Here is a 20,461-nt window from a genome sequence, read left to right as displayed (position 1 = left end):
AGAAATCAGAACTGAAGACCTGACCTAGTTAGAATGCTAATATGCATTCTTAAATTTTGATTTAACTTTCAGTCCAAACTAAAAAGCCCTATCAGAATATTAAAAGACTTTTACTTAATCCCTTGGATCATCATTCCATGTAGGAAATATCCTCTAGTCGTATACTTTTCAAATCACCATTACGAGTTTGTATAATCTTCCATTTGCAAATTTAGAGCAATCAACAAAGACTGCTCATTTTAGATAATGTAATAATAATAATGCTCACTATCTCAGTTCTTGTAACTAACTAAATACTGTGGAACCTGCGGACTCCAGTCATCTTGTGATAAAAGCTAATAAACAAACCACAAAAAAAGAATGGCTGAGTGAAGATACCCAGGGACATTGTGTGCCAGAACTAGTAAATGATGACACAATCATTTTCTAATAGTACCCCCACCCCCATGTTAGACTGCTAGCTCTTTGTGAATGGAAATTAAAATCAGTTAGGGAAATGAGAGCCAGGCAGTTGTTAATCCCCTTGATAGGGATTAGGAACAGTCTGGGTAGGTGATATCAAATGATACAAAAAATAAAATGGGAAAGGGAGCTCTCTATCGGAAGCTCACTTAATAATAATTAAAGGAGCGTCCTTACCTTGGGTAGCTTGACGGCTGGCTCCCGGTACTCCTCCTCCTCCTCACTGTCCGAGTCTCCGCTTTGCACCGAACTCCTGGAGGCCAGGGCCAACGAGGCCTCCCTTTGCTGCCATTCCAGCACGCAGTGGCGCACGTTGCAGTAAACGTTGAATGCGGACGGGTTGCTGTGCAGCTTGATGTCGGGCACGCAGAGGGTGCCGTCAAAACTCTCCGTCTGTGGAAGCCAAAGTGACAAAAGGGAATTGAGTCAGGATCATTTCCTGAGTTGTTGGCATTTGTTTGCAGTGACACTCTCATTTGAGTTTCTTTGTCCGTAATCCGAAAAGCACCTCCCCGCTATCGGGCGATCTTCACGCTAACAACATGGCTGACAAGAGTGAAGCGCTAATTCACCAAAGCACAAACATGGCATTGTTGCAAACTGTAACAGTAGCACCTACTGACCTCACCCTCCATTGGAATTTGAGTAAATAAATGCCACAGCCAATATTTGCATATAAATTCAATTTACAATGAGTTTAATTCATTCCTAGACCGTGTTCGTAACTCGGAATGGTTGCGTGTCAAATCATACTTCTCCTTTGAACCATGAATATACTGTACTGAAGGCTCAGCTCCTCTCTCAGCCTCTCAGTACAGCAGTAGTAGTTGTTCTGTACAAAGGATAAAGAATATATGCCTGCAAGTATTGTTATAGGGTCTATCGAAATGTGTTGGTGGACCTTAAAGTGATTTGCTTAAAGTATAACAACAACACCACAAATGCTGGTGAGCCAAAGGGATTTTGTTCCTACGTTGACATTAAAGTTTGAACAACATCCTCTTTCATGAAAAATATGTTCTAATTATATCTGCTAAGCTGCCACAGTTTTTGTGAAATTAAATGATTTGACCTGTCACCATACAGAGACAGTAATTAAAGTCAAAGCATTTGGCTAATAGATGGCTCATACCTCACAAAACCGGTCACTAGTCATCATGTCAAGGCACCGCAGTATTGCTATTTATATTGATTGGTCTTTTTTACAAGAAGAATGAGGTTTTTAACTAACAGGAATTCACTGGTGATTTTATTTCTAAAGACATTGTACATGCAGTTTGCTATTTACTGGAGACAGCACTTGCCCCCAAAAATGTTGATTTGGAGGATAGACATTTGAAGCAGCACGGTGTAAAAGAAGCGGCATGAAGTACATCGAAGAGTGTCCATCAAATAAGAATCAGGATGAGCTCGCTAAATGTTTTGGCTTTCTCCATTGAGGCAGCATTTTTAGCCCCAAGCCCGAGGGAAGAGGAGGTTCAATGATCGATCGCCGCTGCCTCTTATTGCCCTTTGGGCATACCCATCACAGGAGGTGATGTCATCTGTTTAGGAGGAGGAGGCAGGAGCAGGGGGTTGGGACGAGGTCATTCCTACTGAGCTCAAAGCAACAGGGAAGATATTAGCTCCATTGAGCAGGGAGTCTGCTGCTCTCTTGCCTGTAGCCTTTAGTGTCCATTGAAAGAGGAGAAGGCATTTAATACAAACCCCATGCTGAAAATGAGACTTTGTATAATAGAAAAGACATTTTGAAAGCAGCGGAAACACCAAGTTTGTACATCATTTTGGGGATGCTGCTCAACCACATTTTCCACAGGAAATCACAGAAATAGTCCATTCCAGGGCCAAACGGTCATCTCATAAAATCTTCAAAAAGAGTACGCAACTTTTAAGTAACATTCCAGTATGTAACATTGTTAACTGTCACACACAGTTAAAAGAGGCCAATGTTAAAAACAATAAAAGATGAGGAATTGAGGATGAAATACAATTGTGATTGGTAACGTAGATGCACAGATTGTTATTTATTTATTTATTTATTTATTTATTTATCTATCTATATGATTTTATTCTATTTTTTTTATTGCTCTTAATATACTCAAGTGCAAAAATGTTCACCAAAAACAAGTGCCCAAGCTTGAGTTCGACAAACAACTTACAACTTCTCAATTCAGGTTCTACGATGCTATGTTGAGGTTGGTTCGTGTCGTAGTAGCAGATATCGAAGAAAATAAAACACAAAATCTTTTTGAAGTTTGTTGTGGGGCTCTTGTCGGCTGACGGTACATGACTTCGCTTTTGTTATCAGTGAACAGAGAATGAATGTGAGGTCATGAGTATCGGGCCTCTTTTGACTGTGAATCAGGTGCTGTTTCCTTCATTGTTTCTGCCAAGCTTCGTGTTAACTAAAATGAAAGATACAACGGTAACTACAGTTCCAAGAATCCTGAATGACTGCCAGAACATTCCGTCAAGTTCAGTCAGAAAGATTCTGTAAAAAACAAACCTCGGGTGAAATTGAAACTTATACCAGTTATCCAGCAGTCACGGGTGACTTACTCGCAACAAAGTCAAATAATAATAATAATTTCTTTTTAATAGTTTTTCTTCATTGTAGCTTTTCACCTATTGCATGTGAGTCTCAATGGTATCCTAAATGACATACTGGACTTCACCGCATTTCCCAAAATATTTTCATGCTTGTGATGTTCAAATGTATTAGATTTCAATTTTTCTTCATTTAACTGAGGATACTCTGTTTAATCATTTGCAATTAACAACATTTAATTTTAGGCGCTTCTTGAGAAAGACACGTGTCCAAACACATGACACCTCCAGGAACAGCGACGATCACATGGCAACACTGTCATTTGCTTGAAGTAAAAAACAAAAGTTTCTTCGCTTTTTTTTTTCCTTTCCATCTTTGAAAGACGTTTTAGTTTAGGTTCTTAGCTTCTGTGGCTGGTTGTCACTATCTTTCACTATATATCTATCTGCTCAGTCCTCCTGTGAGAATTCCATGAAAAGACATTCAGTCTTGGGGGATCTAATTAATCAATAATCAAGACTCACTTTTCAAAATTCAAAATGTTTTCCGGTTATTTGAGCAGTTCTTTTTTTACAGTAAAATTGTGCCATTGAAGCCACTTTTGTATTTGTAGAAGACCCTGATGGTCTGACACTTTTTTTTTTCACGATAATGTTGCATGTGTAATTCACGAGTGGGTTTTTTTTATCTGATCTATTCATCACCAGAAGTCTGATTAGACTATGTATATCACACATCTTCAAATAATTCAAAATGCATATTAAGTAGACGCTCGACAAATGTTATTCTTTGAATAAAACAATGCTTGATAACTAGATAGGTAAGCATTCAAACTATCTCAACAAATGACAATGAATTATTAAAACAAGCCGAACATTGCCAAAAGTGTCAAAATATTGAACTTTTGCCACAACACCCTGGTGGCAATCATGGCCAGAATAGGAACCATCCCACTCTTTAAATGGCTTTAATATCATTTTGACAACTTGGGGGTCTCTTTAATTGTGAAAATGTATGTGCATGTGTGTACCTTTGTGCAATAATGGATTTTAGCAGACCCAACATCCCCCAGAAATGTTATAAATTGCCTATAAATGCTACAAGATAGTGGCAAAGCATTTTCTTTCATAGACAAGGATATGACTTGACTGATTGAAGCTCCTCGTCTAACTTCATAGCTTATTGGCCTAAGGATGCCCCAAAATATGATGGCTCCAAAACAACACTAGATAATATTAGACATGGCTTAAGGTCAAAGTCTGCACAAGCAAAGAGGCTGACAAAATGGCTGAGGAGAACTACCGTGACAATGGCAGTGAAAGCTTCCAGTCAGGCCGAGGTCACTCACCAAAGAGACAAATCCAACATGACTGCCTGTACACTATCCACAATTTAATGCCTGCATGCCCATTTCTACTCTAACCCCATTCGTTGAGGTAACAGTGTGGAAACAAAGCGGATGCCCAAAAAAAAAAAAAAAAGCCATGTCACACTGTGTTCGTGTGGCACATAGACACAGCAGCAAACACAAATTTAAAAAAAAAAAAAAGTTTGACCCTTTAACCGATTATTTCTATTTCCAATCATTCCCAACAACGCAGAAATCAACGAGATTGCGTTTGACCTTGAGGAAAATAAACAGAGCACACAAAACCTCAGTTCAGTCTGCAAAGTGAGGCAGAAAATCACCCCCATCCTCCTCAAGTACAGACAAGGTGTCCCCTTTAGATGGAAGAGTTGGAGCCAGGCAACTGTTGCCGTGGCGATGCGGAACACATCGGGTCGCTTGGCAACAGGCCGTCACTAACACGGATGAGCCACGCAAGCCACCCCCCCTCTGCGGTGTATTTTGTATTGTGCCTCTTGGCACTCCCCTGGCAGCGTTTGTGGATGAGATGGAGTCTGGCGCCAAACATGATTTTTATCAGTCGAATTCCACTTGATTATGTCAATTATAAGGATTTGTTTGCGCATACATAATGACGACATATTGTTAAATTGACATAATCCCGTACCTTTGTCCTGGATTTGACTTTGGACTTCACCTTTTGTCGCCTTTTCAGCTTCTTCTTGTTCAAGGCTTTCTTTCCCCTGAAAGAAACAAATCGTCTGTCATAAGAATTATCCATCAAGCAGTGATGGGAAATCTACAACAAGACAGGAGGACCATATATGGCCTGTGAGCGCATTTGATCCGACCCACCGTGCAAATCTCAGAGTAAAAAAATAAATAAAAACATCAAACCCACCAATTCATAATTGTCTAACATATAGTATGTATTTTTTTCCATACATTTACTCTGGCCTGTAGAAGATTTTACAAAACTGAAATGGGCCTGGACAAAATATATTCACTGAAACATGAGTGTAAAAATAAAACACCCTTTCAAATGGTTTATAAAAAGCCAGGATGAAATTATGCTTATGCTTTGTAGTGCCACCGCCAGTGACGATAATGTTTTGTGCTTTAATGGCAGCAAAAAAGAACATTAACTGTAAAATCACGGTCTTGGAAACATACAGTATGCATATCATCTTAGTAGTTGACAACAATGATGATTTTTGCTATTTAATAAGACATAAATCAACCCAAAATATCCGCATTAGTCTTTTAGAATTCTTGCCACAACTGCATCTTCCATATTTTGACAAATACTGGTGCTCAATAAATTTCCATTGCTCTGGTGCTTTTTTTTGAAGCAGTTTGATGTCCGCAATGCTATTTATTAGATATCAAGTAACATTACAATAAGTTTTCATTTAGGGAAAAGGGGGGAGGTGTCAAATAATTGATTAATTTACGATTCATTTTCCCCAGAGGCGATCATGGAATTACAGTCAATAACACACATCCCTGGTCTCAAGTAAATGAAAATACTGGTGGCTATGGGACAAAAAAAATGACTTCACTTTCTGATTGAGTCATACCCTTCCACCGTTCCAAGTCTCAATTGATATCTTAGGCAAGTTGCTTGTGCCTTTCTCAATGAAAACGTGAACTTGAAACCATGACCGACTTATTGATAAAGACTTTGCATCTTGCATATCGACACTTTTCCCTCCAGCATAGCCATTTAGAGGGGAGGACAACAGTAAAGGAACATCTCCTACAATGAGAAGGGTGGGACCAAATTTAAATTTGGGTATACACCGAAAATATATATTTATAATATTATTACAGTACATTTACAAGTTTTTCCTACTTTCTTCCCTTTTTGCCCTACTTCGCTAACTGTCCAATACTGCTTTAGATAGAATATAGTTTTTGTTCTTGACTTGAAATATTTTGCCATTATTCATGGTGCCTTTAAAATAATAATAATAATAATACTTTAGCGGTGAAGAAAACTCTCATTCAAAACTGACATTCATGACATCAACAAGAGCAGAGTGAGGGAGGATGCTGCAATGACCCAGCTCCTCCAACCTGACTGACAATAAGTGACGTAACTCTATTACCCGCTTAGGCAAGAAAACTGCCACTTGAGATCAAACCCCCTTACAAAAATAAATAAATAAAAACACACAGACGCACTATCGTGTCACTGTCATTATTGTGCGTTTCCTTAAAAAAAATATTTACAAGGAGGTTCTAACACTCCCATGTTTGTTGACGTCCAGCTAGCTGGCACGCTAACTAGCTAGCGATCGAAAATAGTGACGCCGTTGGGCCTAAACACACACGTATGGCCACGACTCAAGGAACAATGTACATCCTGGACAGTTCCTGATATAATTGTTCACATTTAGTCTATTTACGTTGTGGTGGTAACGTCGATTAGGATATAAATGTGTAAAATTCTTTCATGACAGCTGAGCTTATAGCTGCATAGCTTGGGCTTTAATATGAACCAAAGGTGCGTTCCATTTAAACCGTCCACTCGGAGCGGGTGGCGTTAGTTAAATGACAAGTGTTGTGATGTACAGCTAAAAGATCCATCAACCAAACGAGCCTTCTTTTGCGGATATTGGATGAAGCTAACAAGAGCTAGCTACACAAGGATCCTAAAGGCTAAGGAAGTCCCTGGACCAAATGCTACCTTCGCAAGCTGACCCCACCGGGAGTGCCCACACCCCTTCACAAAACAGCGCATCTCCTGGGATCCTTTTTTTTTTTTAAACATTTATTTAAGAGGCTAATGCAACAGCAACATGAACAATAAAAACTCGAGACATGAATGACATTTCGTTCGGGATATTCGTGTGGAGCCGGGGATATAAAGTTGAGCTAAGGTTAGCTCCAAGCTAGCCCGGCGAATGACAAGCCAGCCTCAACCATGAACAGCCAAATCGCCCCACTCACCTTCCTGAATTTATTCCTTGCTCTTTATCGTTGATGGCAGTCGTGTAAATCCTCCGGTATCTTTCCGCCAGTGCTCTCCCTGACAGTAAAAGCTGATACCGAGTCCGACAGTCAGACTGGGCTCCGGTTGTCGGACAGGGACCCATGCCCGGCCCAATTGTGGAGAGATCGGCTCCTAGTCCGTAAATGACCCGGACTCCCAGCCCCATCGACGGCGACGAAGAGGGTAGAATCCCCCCACAGGCGGCGGCCGCTGCCGCAGCGGCACACATCATCGTTTAGGAGCACAATGCATAAATGAATCACTCAAAACAAAAAGCAGCTAAATCACGCCCAGCCATCGGGTACAATCTACGTATTGTTAAATCCAACCCGCGCTTATAATTTGGCCTTTTTAACGTTGCGGAAAATGGCATAAATTGTATCCTGGATCGGCGCTTGATATCAGGGCTAATTCAGCGACCGAGGTCCTCCTCCTCCTCCCTTCTCTTCCTCCTCCGCGTCTCTTCCACGAACTACAAGAACATTCCCTATAAAATGTCAAAAATATCAAGAGCATTGGTTGTGTTGGGCTTTCGTTGCCATTTGTCCCTCGGAAATGCGGTGACCCCCGAGCGGCTGCACCCTCAGACGGTCTGCCATCTTAGCTCCATCCTCCCTCCCCTCGCCTCGCCTCCCCTCCCCTCCCCTGCACTGTATGCTGCGTCGCTTCGCCCGCACGCCGCCAGAACACTTTCATTATTGGGATTATTATTAGCCTTCACGAACATTATCACCATCCATTGGCATTTAAAATACGTAGCATGCTTGCGGATAAATGATAATGACTACTTTGGACCATTTTTGAAATAAGACTCCTCTGTTTTACGCCTATGGTTGGTATTTTAATTGCAAGCTGTTTTATCGTCTGTCTAGTTTGGAAAATAAACAAAAATAGACCTTGTTTGGTGTTTATTGGAGCTAGACCTTTTTTCCTGAGGGGGGGGGGTGGTGGCAGGCGAGGTTATCTCAGAGGGCCTTAAAAATATATTTTTTTAATTTATTTTTTTAACTGGACCAAATATTCTAAAGAAAACGCTAATCAACATTCGTTGTATGTTCTTTACAGAGAACAGGAGGAAAATGTGGGAAAAATATCCCAGAAAAATTGGAAAATACCCTGGCACTTGATGGGTACAACCGTCCAAGGATATTTTAGGAAAGTAGTAGTGCGCCTCTGCCCCCCAGATCCACCAATGGTTATTAATGATGTTAATGGAATATAAACCAGAATGTGGAGTTGACACAAATACCTTTCATTTGTATCAGATGTTGCATTAAGTGTTCTCCAGTGGTGCACTGGTTGGCATGTCCACCTCACAGTTCAAAGGTGCAAGGTTCACTTTATCGTCATTATCGCTTCTTCTCTTGAGGGTCACGAGCGTGCTGTTGCCTATCCCAGCAGTCTTTGAGCAGCAGGTGGGGGACGCCCTGAACTGGTCACCAGTCAGTCACAGGGCACACAGAGGAACAATCATTCAGGTTCACAATCACACCTCCAGCCAATTTGGAGTGGTGAATCGGCCTACCATACATGTTCTTGACACACAGGCACGAGAAGAACGCCCAGACTCCACACAGGAAGGCTGTAACCGGAATTGAATGCTGCACCTCTGAACTTTGAGGTGGACAAGCTAACCAGTGCCCCACCGTGCTGCCTGTGAATTGATTGTGAATGGTCAAAATAAACAAGTTTAAAAGCGTAAAGTAAATGTACATATGTAATTAGCAATTCATTTGATTGAATTGCGGTTAATTGTGGTTCAAATAAATAAACAAAATGTCGTGAAAATTAAATACCATTGGGTTTTATTTGCATACCTTATGTACAAATTCCCTGGCCTGGCCTAATTGTGCATTTTATGAATCAAAAGTGGCCCGCTTGAAGAAAAGCTTTGTTGCAGGTACACATATAGTACGTCGTCCATTTTGCCCATTTTCTGTAGTAGTTGAGGTGAAGCCTGTCCCTGCTGACTATGATGTCAGAGATGGAGTGAGTACACACTCTGTCAAGGGCTTGCATGTTCTCACCATACTTGCATTAAGTGTTCTCCAGGCACTCTGACTTTCTGCCCAATTCCCAAAACGTGTATGTTGGGTTGACTGAATACTCTTAAATTGTCCAACAGCTCACCTTCAGCCATAATGAGAGCAAGCAATTGAAAAAAACTTTCCAGCCGAAAAGGAATTGAAAGGATTTTCAAGGCAATACTGACACCTAGTGACGTTTTATGGGTATGGTAGGGATTGGTATATTTGCCAACTGCACTATTAGGATTTCTAGCCTAAATTAACATTTATTATTTTGTTCGTATTGTACTTGTACTGAGAAGCCACAGCCTTTCCTGTGTCAAAGTAAATTTTCTTTTTAGTGACATCACGGAAGAGGATTAGGGCCAGTGAAGAAGAAGAAAAAAAGGGAGGGTGACAGGATTATGACTTTTTTTCTCAGAATTCTGACATTACAGTGAGAATTCCCACTTGAAAGTCTTCTAAGTCAGAATTCTGACTTCAAAGTGAGAATTCCCACTTTAAAGTCAGAATTCTGAGAAAAAAAAGTGAGAATTCTGACATTGTCGGAATTCCCACTTGCTGACTTTTAAGTCAGAATTCTGAGTATTCTGAATTTTGACTTTAAAATGGGAGTTCTGACTTTATTCTCAGAATTCTGACTTTAAAGTGGGAATTCTCACTTTAAAGTCAGAATTTTGACTTCAAAATCTAGACTTTATTCTCAGAATTCTGACTTTAAAGTGACAATTCCCACTTCACTTTAAAGTGACAATTCCCACTTTCTGAATCTAAAGTCAGAATTCTGACTTTATTCTCAAAATTCTGACTTTAAAGTGGGAATTCTCACTTTAAAGTCAAAATTCCCACTTTAAAGGGGTGCAAGCGAACCAAGCCCCTATGATCCCTGGGCCACACAAACCTTTCCACCACTTAAGGAGGAGCTAAACATTAAAACATTATTTCAGTAAATACCAAGCTGCTCATTTAGGGCAGCGGTGACAGAAACCTTACATTTGGGTGGTGCTCTAATTTGTTAAGCACTAGAGTAAAACATTTCCTAATCCGAAAAAATATTTTGAGTGATTAATGTTATCTCAACTGCCAATTAAGGTGCAGTAGTGCTATCATTACAATGAGAAAAATAATCATAACCGTGTTTGGATTTTTTTTCTTACCAGCATTACAAAACACAATAGCAAGCCCATATACTGGGTAGTCTACATTCCTGTCATTGCAACTGAGGCTTGCCGATCAGCATTATGTTGTCACACCCTGGCATGCTATGAGCAGTTCATACTTTTGATCGTTCAAGTAGTGACAGTTCCATAGCAGTCAAAGAAACTCTCAATCACAAAAAACAGATTCATCTGATTTTTTTGAAATGAAGTTTCATCCAAACTTTCTATTATGCATCTACAGTCTGTTCCAATGCCAATAATCCTGTGGTTATTAATTTGAGTCTGACAGAGATATTATTTTTGGCATAAATATCTAACCCACTATAACTATTTCACTGACTACACCGATGCAATTTAGTGCTGAAAAAAAGAATGAAAAGAAAATAATGATGCCAGTTTTTATCATAGAAACCTTTCTCATTGGTTACACATTTTTAAAATGTCATTTTCATCATTACGAACTGTCATTAGATGTAAAGGAAAATGCTAGCTGGATTCTGGCTGCTTGTCATTCTTCAAGTCAATACTTCTTTGAACACCCCTTGTTGAGGTACCATTTGCAATTGTCTGTTTTTTGAGAGAAATTATATCCTTTGTAAATAACTCATGCTTCTTTTTCAGATGTCTTTAGAACACTAGGTCTCAAATTTCGGTCCAGATAGCCCAGGGGTCTGCAAACTTTAACCGGGGTATCTAGAAAATCAATTTTATGTATCATTTTAAAAAAGTGCTGACCTACTTTAAATATAGGAACAGGTGTGACAATAAAACAATAACATAATACTTACTCCTCCCTACTTTACATTTGGACCAATTAAACGTGCTAATATCATTGTGACGTATCAAGTGATATCTCTGCCGCATTTCTAGATCTTTCACATTTTTTTGTGTTCAGCTACACAGGTGAGGCAAAGCGACCTCTGCAAAATATTTTCAGCTTGGATGCACATACCTCTTTTGAAAACTTCCCACCACGTTGATAAATAACTGCTTATGCAACCAAGATATAGGCAACATGTTTTGCATATCTGATTCTGCATATGAGTAAGAAGCCATATGCTTTGATGCTTCATGTTTTGTATGATTTGTGAGTTGTATTTTTACAGAAAATCCAAATTAGGTCACTTTTGCTGCTGTCCTCTAATTTTATTTGGAGCAATTGTACCGGCAAGCAGTATTAGACTGGAGGCTTCACAATACAGTAATCCCTCGTTTATCGCGGATAAGTGGTTCCGAAAACCACCCGCGATAAGTGAAATCCACGAAGTACGGTCACCAACAAGAAGTACTGGGCAGGCTAAGTCAGCGGAAAGGGCTAACACGCAAAAACGGACTTCTAAAGTAATGTAAACAAACATTTTGAGCAATACTACATTGTCCTAAGGATTAGACACAATTTAGAAGTTTTATTTTGACTTTAAATGTTTTTTTAATTTGGGGAAAAAAATCTGCGATGTAGTGAAGCTGCGATAAATGAAACGCGAAGTAGCGAGGGATCACTGTAAACCTTTATTGCACCATAGCACATATTTGACATGATCTATTTTTTTGCCATCTCTCTTTGTGTTTGGCAGTGAATTCGAATTTACTCTCCTTTTTTCACCAAATTAGCAGATGCGCTTGGTGGGTGAGACAGAAACTCCCAGTGAGGCAAATTCACAACCACACTAAAGCAAACCATTGCCCCTTCTCTCACCAAATTATAAGGTGTGTCGGGGGGCAAGGTTGCTTCGTGCGCTGGCACGCTTAGGTGAGCACAGCACGGCCCCAAACATGCTGTACTCAACTTGCACGTAAATGAAGTTACGCCCGGTTTTACACCCATGTCTACAAAAAAAAGGGCCCTATGTGTTAAAAATCGTATATATCATTAAATCAACACAGCACTCCGATGCCTTCCACCCAACCTGCCTCAGAAATTGTAAGAAGCTTGCCTTCCAGTGATATACAGTTATGCTGTAAGTAGCTGACTTAAACCAGGACATGTGGAACATTCTTCACATCTACTACTCAATTCCATCCCACCATTGTAATTACCAGTCCTACTTTTATCTGTATAATATTCATGGCTTGCTTTTGAGGTTGTTCCGTGAGTAGGTGATGTTTTTTTTTAGGAAACCTGTCCTCTGTTTGTATTGGAATGAGAAAAGCCAGCTGTTGTGTCATGTGCACATGTTAAAATCAAGGTGCTGTGGCTCGATGATGATGATGATGACGATGATGATGATGATGATGATGATGATGATGATGATGATGATGATGATGATGATGATGATGATGATAGAACTTTATTCATACGAGTGCAAGAATACAAGTGGCAAAATTTCAAAAAAGGATAAATAACAGACAAGGACAAATACAAGTGCCGCTAGTAGAGACGAAACACAATTTGATTCAGCATTCAACATCGCAGTTGAAATAGTTCTGTCACAGACTTTCCCAAAATGTGCCATTCTTCAATTTCAGAAATGCAGGGAATTCATTTTGATTCAAATCAACAAAACAGTGACATTTATTTTGCCTGGCTGGATGGAGCTCAGCACCACTAAACTTCTGATCTTAGAATCTCTTCTGTTTATAGTACCAGGACCATTTTTTTGGTGGAATTAAGTTTTCCACACCTAAGTCCTGACTTACTGCCGTGTTTGGGAATTATTGATTTTAATAATACATGTGTCTGTATTACGACTGTTGTAAAGTGCAAAGTCCCCCCTTGGTGATACACTGATTCATTAAAGCAACAGTCATGTAATTCAGAGTAAAGCCTACTCGGAAAAACAAGTTGATTTAAAAAAAGATATACCTGCATTTTGCACATTTTTAGTGACGTATTGACATCTACTCCCACACCCATTTGCTGCTGCCTCCCCAACGCCTAAGTTGACGTGCAGGTCCTTCAAAGCGCTCCACCTTCATTCCACCCGTGTCTCAGCGGGCTGGGTGGCTGATAAACTTGCTCTATGTCGACGATAGGTCTACAACGCACTCACCGAGGCCACGCCTGCCCAAGGGTGACCTTAAAATCCCCTCCCCTAGGGTTAAAAGGGCTTTGGCAAGAGTGTAATTGCACACTGCAGTGTGATATACAGGTGCAAAGGCAGGATTTAGAGCTCCATTTTGTTTCCGCCCTGCTTGGATCTCACAACTTTCCACAAAGGTACGCACTTTCCTTTTCTTCCATTACTATGCACTCTTAAAAATATCAAATATTGACTTCTGTTTTATGTCAACAGACTCTTCACTTTTTATTCGTGAAAAAAAACCCAATATGAAGTCAATCCAATTTAAATCACTTGTCTGATTATAATGTGTTAATTTAGAACAAATATTGACGAATGAAATCCGTGCTTCATTGATTTGCTTGTGTTATTCATTAGCACACACATTAAAAAGAGGTTTAAGGTTATTATCAACTAATGGGAGTCAATGAGAGAGTCATTACACAAGAGCAGGAACCTTTTTAGTAAGCCAATGGCTATGCTAAAATTGTGAAAGGAAAATTATCTTTTTATCATCTTTTAAGGAACAAGTGCAACAAAATGAGAATACTGTCAGATAAAATTGAAGTAAAGTGAAACTACTCACCCATTAAATATGTCTCCAGTGATTATCACATTATATTTTAAAGTTCCTTTGAAAGTTTTATTTGTTCTGTTGTCAATTTTTTTTTCAAGGGGTGATGGAGGGGCTGCTCCCCCCCCCCGATACTAATCATGAAAATATTTGCAACCTGACCATTTCAAATGCTCACAAATGGAATCTAATTTCAAAATAGATTTGAAGCTGAATCTAAAAACTCAAAATGAGTTATATTTGAATCTACATGAATGTGCAAAGAGGGATTCGTGGAGAAACCCTCATGAAAGCTTCACACTCAGGTTTTAAAAAAAATGTAGACAGCAGTCAGGAAATTGACCCTAATGACTCATGTCATTCATATTCTACTATGTATTTCAGTGTGTTTAGTGTGGGTGTGGGTTGGATGGAACGTGGAGGTGTGTTCGTGTGGGTTGGGATCCAGACAAACCAGTTTGAAAAAGGCAGCTCTTTCATTCAACTTACAACAGATCAGGTGTTACCAGGAAAGGCATAATACAGTACAGTTAAAGAGGCAATGAGCAGTTCAGTCACAGTGCCCTCTAGTGACCATAACAGGATAGTGCGTGTATCAGGTATTAAAATGTCCTCTTCAGTACATACAGCTGAAAATCAAATGTTTTTTAATTCTATTCTTCTTTTTATTATTATTAGTAGTAGTAGTAGTAGCAGCAGTATGAAATTTTGTAACAATGTATTGTCATAAAGGCATTTATGAGTTTACATGTCTAATGGTCATGAATACCAGCATTGATTAATTCTATTATGCATGCTTATTTTCTATTTTATTATTTTATGGTGGCTGTGATTGTTGTTTAAACATTCTGATTATTGTACTATGTAATACATAGTATATACTGGTTGTTAATAATAACTTGCTATGAGTAACAAATTACTTTTGTGTTATTTTATATATTGATTTTACTATAAATGTTATTAAAAATACATAATTTCATGAATTTGTATTTGTATATATGTATATATGTAGGATTATCTAAAAAAAATGTAAAGAAAAACATACAACTGTAATAATTGTATGGAATATTTTAAATGCAAAAAGATTCCTTAACAATTGTTGCAATATATAATGCGATACCATTGTTATCATTCATATTTATTCATCTTTGGAACTATAGTTTTTCATTCTGAGAAATTTGTCTATATTTTGACGAGCATGTATGAGAAAAATATCAGAAAGTGGTGATGGAGTGCAGTGATATTATGATAGCATAAATATAATACTTCTTGTTCACATAATTTTGAAAGTGTGATATAAAACATAAGCATTGTAATGTTTTTAAAGCCAAGAACACCCTCGTCATGTCTACCTCTCGGCTGAAAGATGACAGTTGGATCAGAAAAGACGAGGATGAGTATGAAGCTGTTGAGTGAGTACAATTACTACATAACACAACGTTTGGGGTGTGACTTTATTTACGGATGCGTTCATTTGTTGTCTTCTTGTTTTTCCACAGCCGAGATCCAAACTACGGTTCATCTATTCTCAGCCACTACAGATCCACCGATAGTCTTAGCAGGTAGAATGTTACCGACCTGTGAAGATGAGAAAGAAAGAAAGAAAGAAAGAAAGAAAGAAAGAAAGAAAGAAAGAAAGAAAGAAAGAAAGAAAGAAAGAAAGAAAGAAAGAAAGAAAGAAAGAAAGAAAGAAAGAAAGAAAGAAACACAATCTGTCCCGTGGAGTTGGTTGACTTCTAAATTGTTCAGTTTCCTAAACCTTAATTTTCTACAAGAAATAATGTGGCATGAATTGCAAGTCACAAAAGCTTTATAAACTTGGATAGATGTTTTATTTTAACATCACTAGCTCTTATACAAGTTGAAAAATTATAATACAAAAATATTTCAAAACAATTGGAGTGTTCCACTTGAAAGGCTCCACTGTGTAATGTCATAATAAGAATAATAACAACAGACAACACATTTGCCATGTTTATGGAATGTTTTCCTACAAAATTAGCTTTTCTTTTTTTTTTTCCTACAGCCCCATGACCGAAAGTACACAAATGACCAGGTCATCATCTGTTCAGTCTCTTAGCAAGAGGTAAAACTCTGGTCCTGCAGGTTCTTCCTTTTTATTTGTATTTTGTTGCCATTTCATAAACATGCCAGAAACATCATGAAAAGAAATGCCGTTGGTCCAACATAAAGACTATGAAACACGAAATAATTAAATAAACCAATTCACATTGTGTAATTGTTGCATATGAACCATTGATTGTCGTTTATGTTGTCTTAGATACAGTGGGAGTCAGGATGATCTGCAACCCAGGTTTGTGTCAAATTTATTCAAAAATGTTCAGGAAAAGCGCCACAAGGCTTTTTGATAATCGCCTTTCTACCTTGTCACACACAGCTCCTACTCCACTAAGTCCAGACTCTCCTACACTCAGAGGTAGATTCATTTAAATAACTAGTTGTCTTTAAAAGTAAAGCGGCTGCAAATATTCAAATATCCATTGCATATTCCAATTTCCAGCGGCTTTATGCAAATTACAAGTGTTCATGTGCCTTTTCCAGCTCCCCCTCCTACAGAAGTGACGAACCGGGTTCAAGGTGCACCAGCAACTACCATTCATGCATCCCAACCATTTGAAATAAAAAAAAAAAAAAATGTTTGTGAAACTTGTGTTCTGTCTTTAGCACCACCACCACCACAGTGAGCAAGGATGGCACAATCACAGAAACCACAATCACCAGCCAGAGTCTCAGGTAGAGCGTGGCCCATCACGTTTTTGGATTGTTATAGGTCAGATTCGAACGATATGTTTTTTGCTGTTGCTTTTTGTCTGCAGAAGTCCCACCAGGACGTTCAGCGAGCGGGTGCAGACCTTCAGCAAAGGGTGAGAGCTAATAAAGCTAAAATAATCTATCTATCTATCTATCTATCTATCTATCTATCTATCTATCTATCTATCTATCTATCTATCTATCTATCTATCTATCTATCTATCTATCTATCTATCTATCTATCTATCTATCTATCTATCTATCTATCTATCTATCTATCTATCTATCTATCTATCTATCTATCTATCTATCTATCTATCTATCTATCTATCTATCTATCTATCTATCTATCTATCTATCCATCCATCCATCCATCCATCCATCCATCCATCCCTCCCTCCCTCCCTCCCTCCCTCCCTCCCTCCGTCCGTCCGTCCGTTCGTCCGTCCACCTACCTGTCTGTCTATCATCCACCCATCCATCAACTTAAATAATACAAATATTTCGATACAAACATCATTCGATTAAAAAAAAATACAATGCGTTTCATTCCTATGTATGTTTTATTTGAACTGTTAGCTATAGCAAAATATAACCAAGTACGTTAAATGTTTAATTATTCCATTCAGCTGTATTGCAATTAAAATATACGCATCTCATTAATACGTGTGTATATTTATATAGAAACTGTAACCCCTCTCCGCAAATGAGAAGACTTTTTTTTGTGTCCACAGTACTGAGGACAAACTGTATGATACACTCATCCCCAATGCTATCAGAGATGACGACAAGTGAGACATTCATCTACTATTTACATTTAAGAAGTCGATTTTTATTTGTTGCGTGACAGATGGCCTAAAAATGTTATTATTTTGCCTACAGTAGATCAAGTCTCTCCAGCAGTGAGACTATGACTGTGACAAGAAGCATTAATGGGTTAGTCTTGCGTTTAATCAGCGAAATGATTGATGAACTGTACTGTGAGTCATATATGTGGACGTTATCATGTGATGGCAGGGCTGGAGATGAGCTGTACGACACCCTGCTGCCAAAGGGCATCTCCTCCGCTCAGTCTTCATCTTACAGGTGAGGCGACATCCATGTTTGACCGAGAAACCTACATCCCATAATTGACACCTTCACAATGTTCTTGGGTTTTTTTTGTGTCAGCACCTCGAGCGTAACCAAGAGAGAGATAGTGACGATGGAGAGCGGTATAGCACCACTATCTTCAGCGTCCTCCTTGCGAACCACTAGGTAAACATGCACGCTTTATTATTATGTATCATATTATTACAATTTCTTTCGGGACAACATATTTGATGTTACATTAAATTTAGTAAACTTTTAGATTTGATCGACTGCTATTCATATATCTCATAGAAATTACTTGGACTACTTTACACCAATAAATGCTTTTTTCTTTGACATGCAGCCGCTCTTACACTGATGAAACTCCCAGTGCCCGTGTCACCTCTTACAGTATCAGCAGCAACTTGCCCAAGTATACACACACACACACACACACACACACACACACACACACACACACACACACACACACATACACACATCCTTTTGCACGCACACACTTTGTTTTATTTTCAAAGTCAAAAAGTCAAAGTCTGCTTTATTGTCAATTTCTTCACGTTAAGACACACAAAGAGATCAAAATTACGTTTCCCACCGTCCCACGGTGACTAGACACATCACACAACACATACAAGTGTAAAAACAATAGACAAGAGCGATGAATAAGTAATAAGCAAATAACAGAAATAAACAATAAATAAATGAATAAATAAATATGCTGTGTTTCTGCGGCCACAGTGACGACTACAGTAGCAAAAGTGGGAACTACTACTACTCCTCATCATCATCATCAAAGCCCACCTATGAATACAGCAGCATCAGCAGTCCAACTGAATACAGCTCCACGACATACAGGAGGTAGATGCATGAGGGATAAACTTGAATGTTAAACTTTTAGACTTGAAATGAAGAACATTTATAACAATACAACTGCCCTTCCAGCAGCACCAGCAGGTCTGACAACATGCTGTCAAGTCCCATGACATCATCCATCAAAACTCTCTACACCAGTTCTGATAGGTGAGAAAAAAAAAGCTTCAGGATGAGATTTCAAATCTTTTCATGGATCAAAATTGTCTTCAGTAGTACTTACATGTTGTATTGTATCTCACATTGTTATCAACATAGGGCAACTCTTGAGAGGGAACTTTGCACCTACTGCCATAAGCCTTTCAATGGCGACGCCAAGATGATCCTAGATGAGATGAAGATCAGCTGCCATGCTTTCTGCTTTAAGGTAATTATTTTGTCACTTCATTTAACACAGGCTAATTAAAGCTAGAGATCGTAAACCAATTATAAAATCAGTTGAAGGAAAATCTCTGCCTCGAAGCTTCAGATTTTTCTACACGGACTAATGTTATTACAGTTACACATGTGAGGTTGTGCAATGTGAAGATGGCATCATTAACAATAACCATCCATCCATCCATCAATAACAATGACCGATTCATTAAAAATATATGAGATGGCTGTATGTAGCCTCGACTGGTTAGCATGACCACCTCACAGTGCAGAGGTCATGGGATCAATTCCGAGTTGAGCAATCTAAATTGTCTGTGAGGTGTGAGGATCAATGGTCGTAAATATGATTATTTTCAACCCTCAAGGCCTGTTACAAAATAGGAAATATACAAAAAAAAAACAAGGATTTTATTTTTGAAGCGTTGAATCCAGGATGAACTCCATCCATCACTCCATCCATCAATTTATCTCATTTTACGTCATGTTTGATTTAAGCCACAAAATAATAAGGATTTATTTAACTGTGGTGTGTTGTTGTTGTACATAGTGCGAAGTGTGCAATGGCACGCTGGGCCACCTGAAAGCGGGCGACTGCATGTGGGTGTACAACCACATGGTACACTGCGAGAACTGCTTTGACGTGACCAGAGGTAAGAAACACACCTTCGGACCTTTTATGACGAGGTAAAGGCAAATAAGTAAGAAATAAAATCAATATTTCATCCCGCAGATAAATGGCGTCACTGACCTTGCACTTCAACTTCCTTGGTGAAAAAAAAAGAAGAGATTCAACATATTAGAAACATTGTTGGGGGGGGTCAAATAGGTTCTCTTTTGCATTCATATTTGCATTGATTCAGGTGTTTTGGATGATCATGAAGGATGGGCATACATGTGTAGCACATATATTCACTATATTATTTCTGATATTCTCTGAAGGCTTTTAAGGGACTCTTCATTTATAATGTGATGATAGCAATACTGTGATGGAGATGGCCGGGGTTGTTATTTCTGCGTGCAATAAAAGCGGTCACTGTGTTGATATCAAGCTATTGTGTCATTTTGATTCATATTTAAATCTTGTACAAACAAATACAAAGCAGACATAGAGTACAGTATTTTCCGCACTATAAGGCACACTGGATTATAAAGCGCACCTTCATTGAATGTTTTATTTTAGAAACCCCTGACCACGGTTGCTGTAATCCTGAAAGTGATGCGACATTGTGATTTACT

General features: G+C 38.8%; 2 protein-coding genes across 17 annotated transcripts in view; one reads left to right on the top strand and one right to left on the bottom strand.

Annotated features, from left to right (window-relative positions):
• mycbp2 (MYC binding protein 2) overlaps positions 1 to 7,994 on the bottom strand; it is a 55,664-nt gene extending 47,670 nt beyond the window's left edge. For all 14 annotated transcript variants that reach the window (XM_085921054.1, XM_085921062.1, XM_085921065.1 and 11 more), the window contains exons 1-3: positions 7,314 to 7,994; positions 5,026 to 5,101; positions 640 to 855 (exon numbers count right to left, since the gene is read on the bottom strand). In XM_085921054.1, the coding sequence (XP_085777180.1) occupies positions 640 to 855; positions 5,026 to 5,101; positions 7,314 to 7,588 (567 nt within the window). In that variant the 5' untranslated portion in view covers positions 7,589 to 7,994. The remainder of the gene's footprint in view (positions 1 to 639; positions 856 to 5,025; positions 5,102 to 7,313) is intronic.
• Positions 7,995 to 13,532: 5,538 nt separating this feature from the next.
• scel (sciellin) lies at positions 13,533 to 20,273 on the top strand. 3 transcript variants are annotated; one of them, XM_085921297.1, is made up of 19 exons: positions 13,533 to 13,700; positions 15,444 to 15,528; positions 15,616 to 15,678; positions 16,143 to 16,202; positions 16,404 to 16,430; positions 16,515 to 16,553; positions 16,679 to 16,714; positions 16,802 to 16,870; positions 16,954 to 17,001; positions 17,623 to 17,679; positions 17,771 to 17,824; positions 17,906 to 17,974; positions 18,059 to 18,145; positions 18,324 to 18,392; positions 18,719 to 18,838; positions 18,923 to 19,000; positions 19,109 to 19,217; positions 19,773 to 19,875; positions 19,956 to 20,273. In XM_085921297.1, exons 2-19 carry the CDS (start codon positions 15,461 to 15,463, stop codon positions 19,970 to 19,972), a joined length of 1,173 nt encoding a protein of 390 aa, XP_085777423.1. In that variant the 5' UTR covers positions 13,533 to 13,700; positions 15,444 to 15,460; the 3' UTR covers positions 19,973 to 20,273. The 3 variants fall into 3 exon arrangements, with proteins under 3 accessions (XP_085777423.1, XP_085777422.1, XP_085777421.1); XM_085921296.1 differs by having other exon boundaries at positions 16,398 to 16,430; positions 18,926 to 19,000; XM_085921295.1 differs by having other exon boundaries at positions 16,398 to 16,430.
• Positions 20,274 to 20,461: the final 188 nt, after the last annotated feature.

Source organism: Syngnathus leptorhynchus, chromosome 9 (assembly GCF_054491065.1).
Source record: "Syngnathus leptorhynchus isolate UIUO chromosome 9, UIUO_Slep, whole genome shotgun sequence".
NCBI classification, from domain to species: domain Eukaryota; kingdom Metazoa; phylum Chordata; class Actinopteri; order Syngnathiformes; family Syngnathidae; genus Syngnathus; species Syngnathus leptorhynchus.
This window is presented reverse-complemented; position numbering and strand designations above follow the sequence as displayed.

Coding starts and splice junctions, on each gene's coding strand:
- scel (XM_085921295.1), top strand. CDS start 15,461: ATGTCTACCTCTCGGCTGAAAGATGACAGTTGGATCAGAAAAGACGAG. Junction 16,715..16,801: donor AGTGACGAACCGGGTTCAAG/GTGCACCAGCAA, acceptor TTCTGTCTTTAG/CACCACCACCACCACAGTGA. Junction 16,871..16,953: donor ATCACCAGCCAGAGTCTCAG/GTAGAGCGTGGC, acceptor TTTTGTCTGCAG/AAGTCCCACCAGGACGTTCA.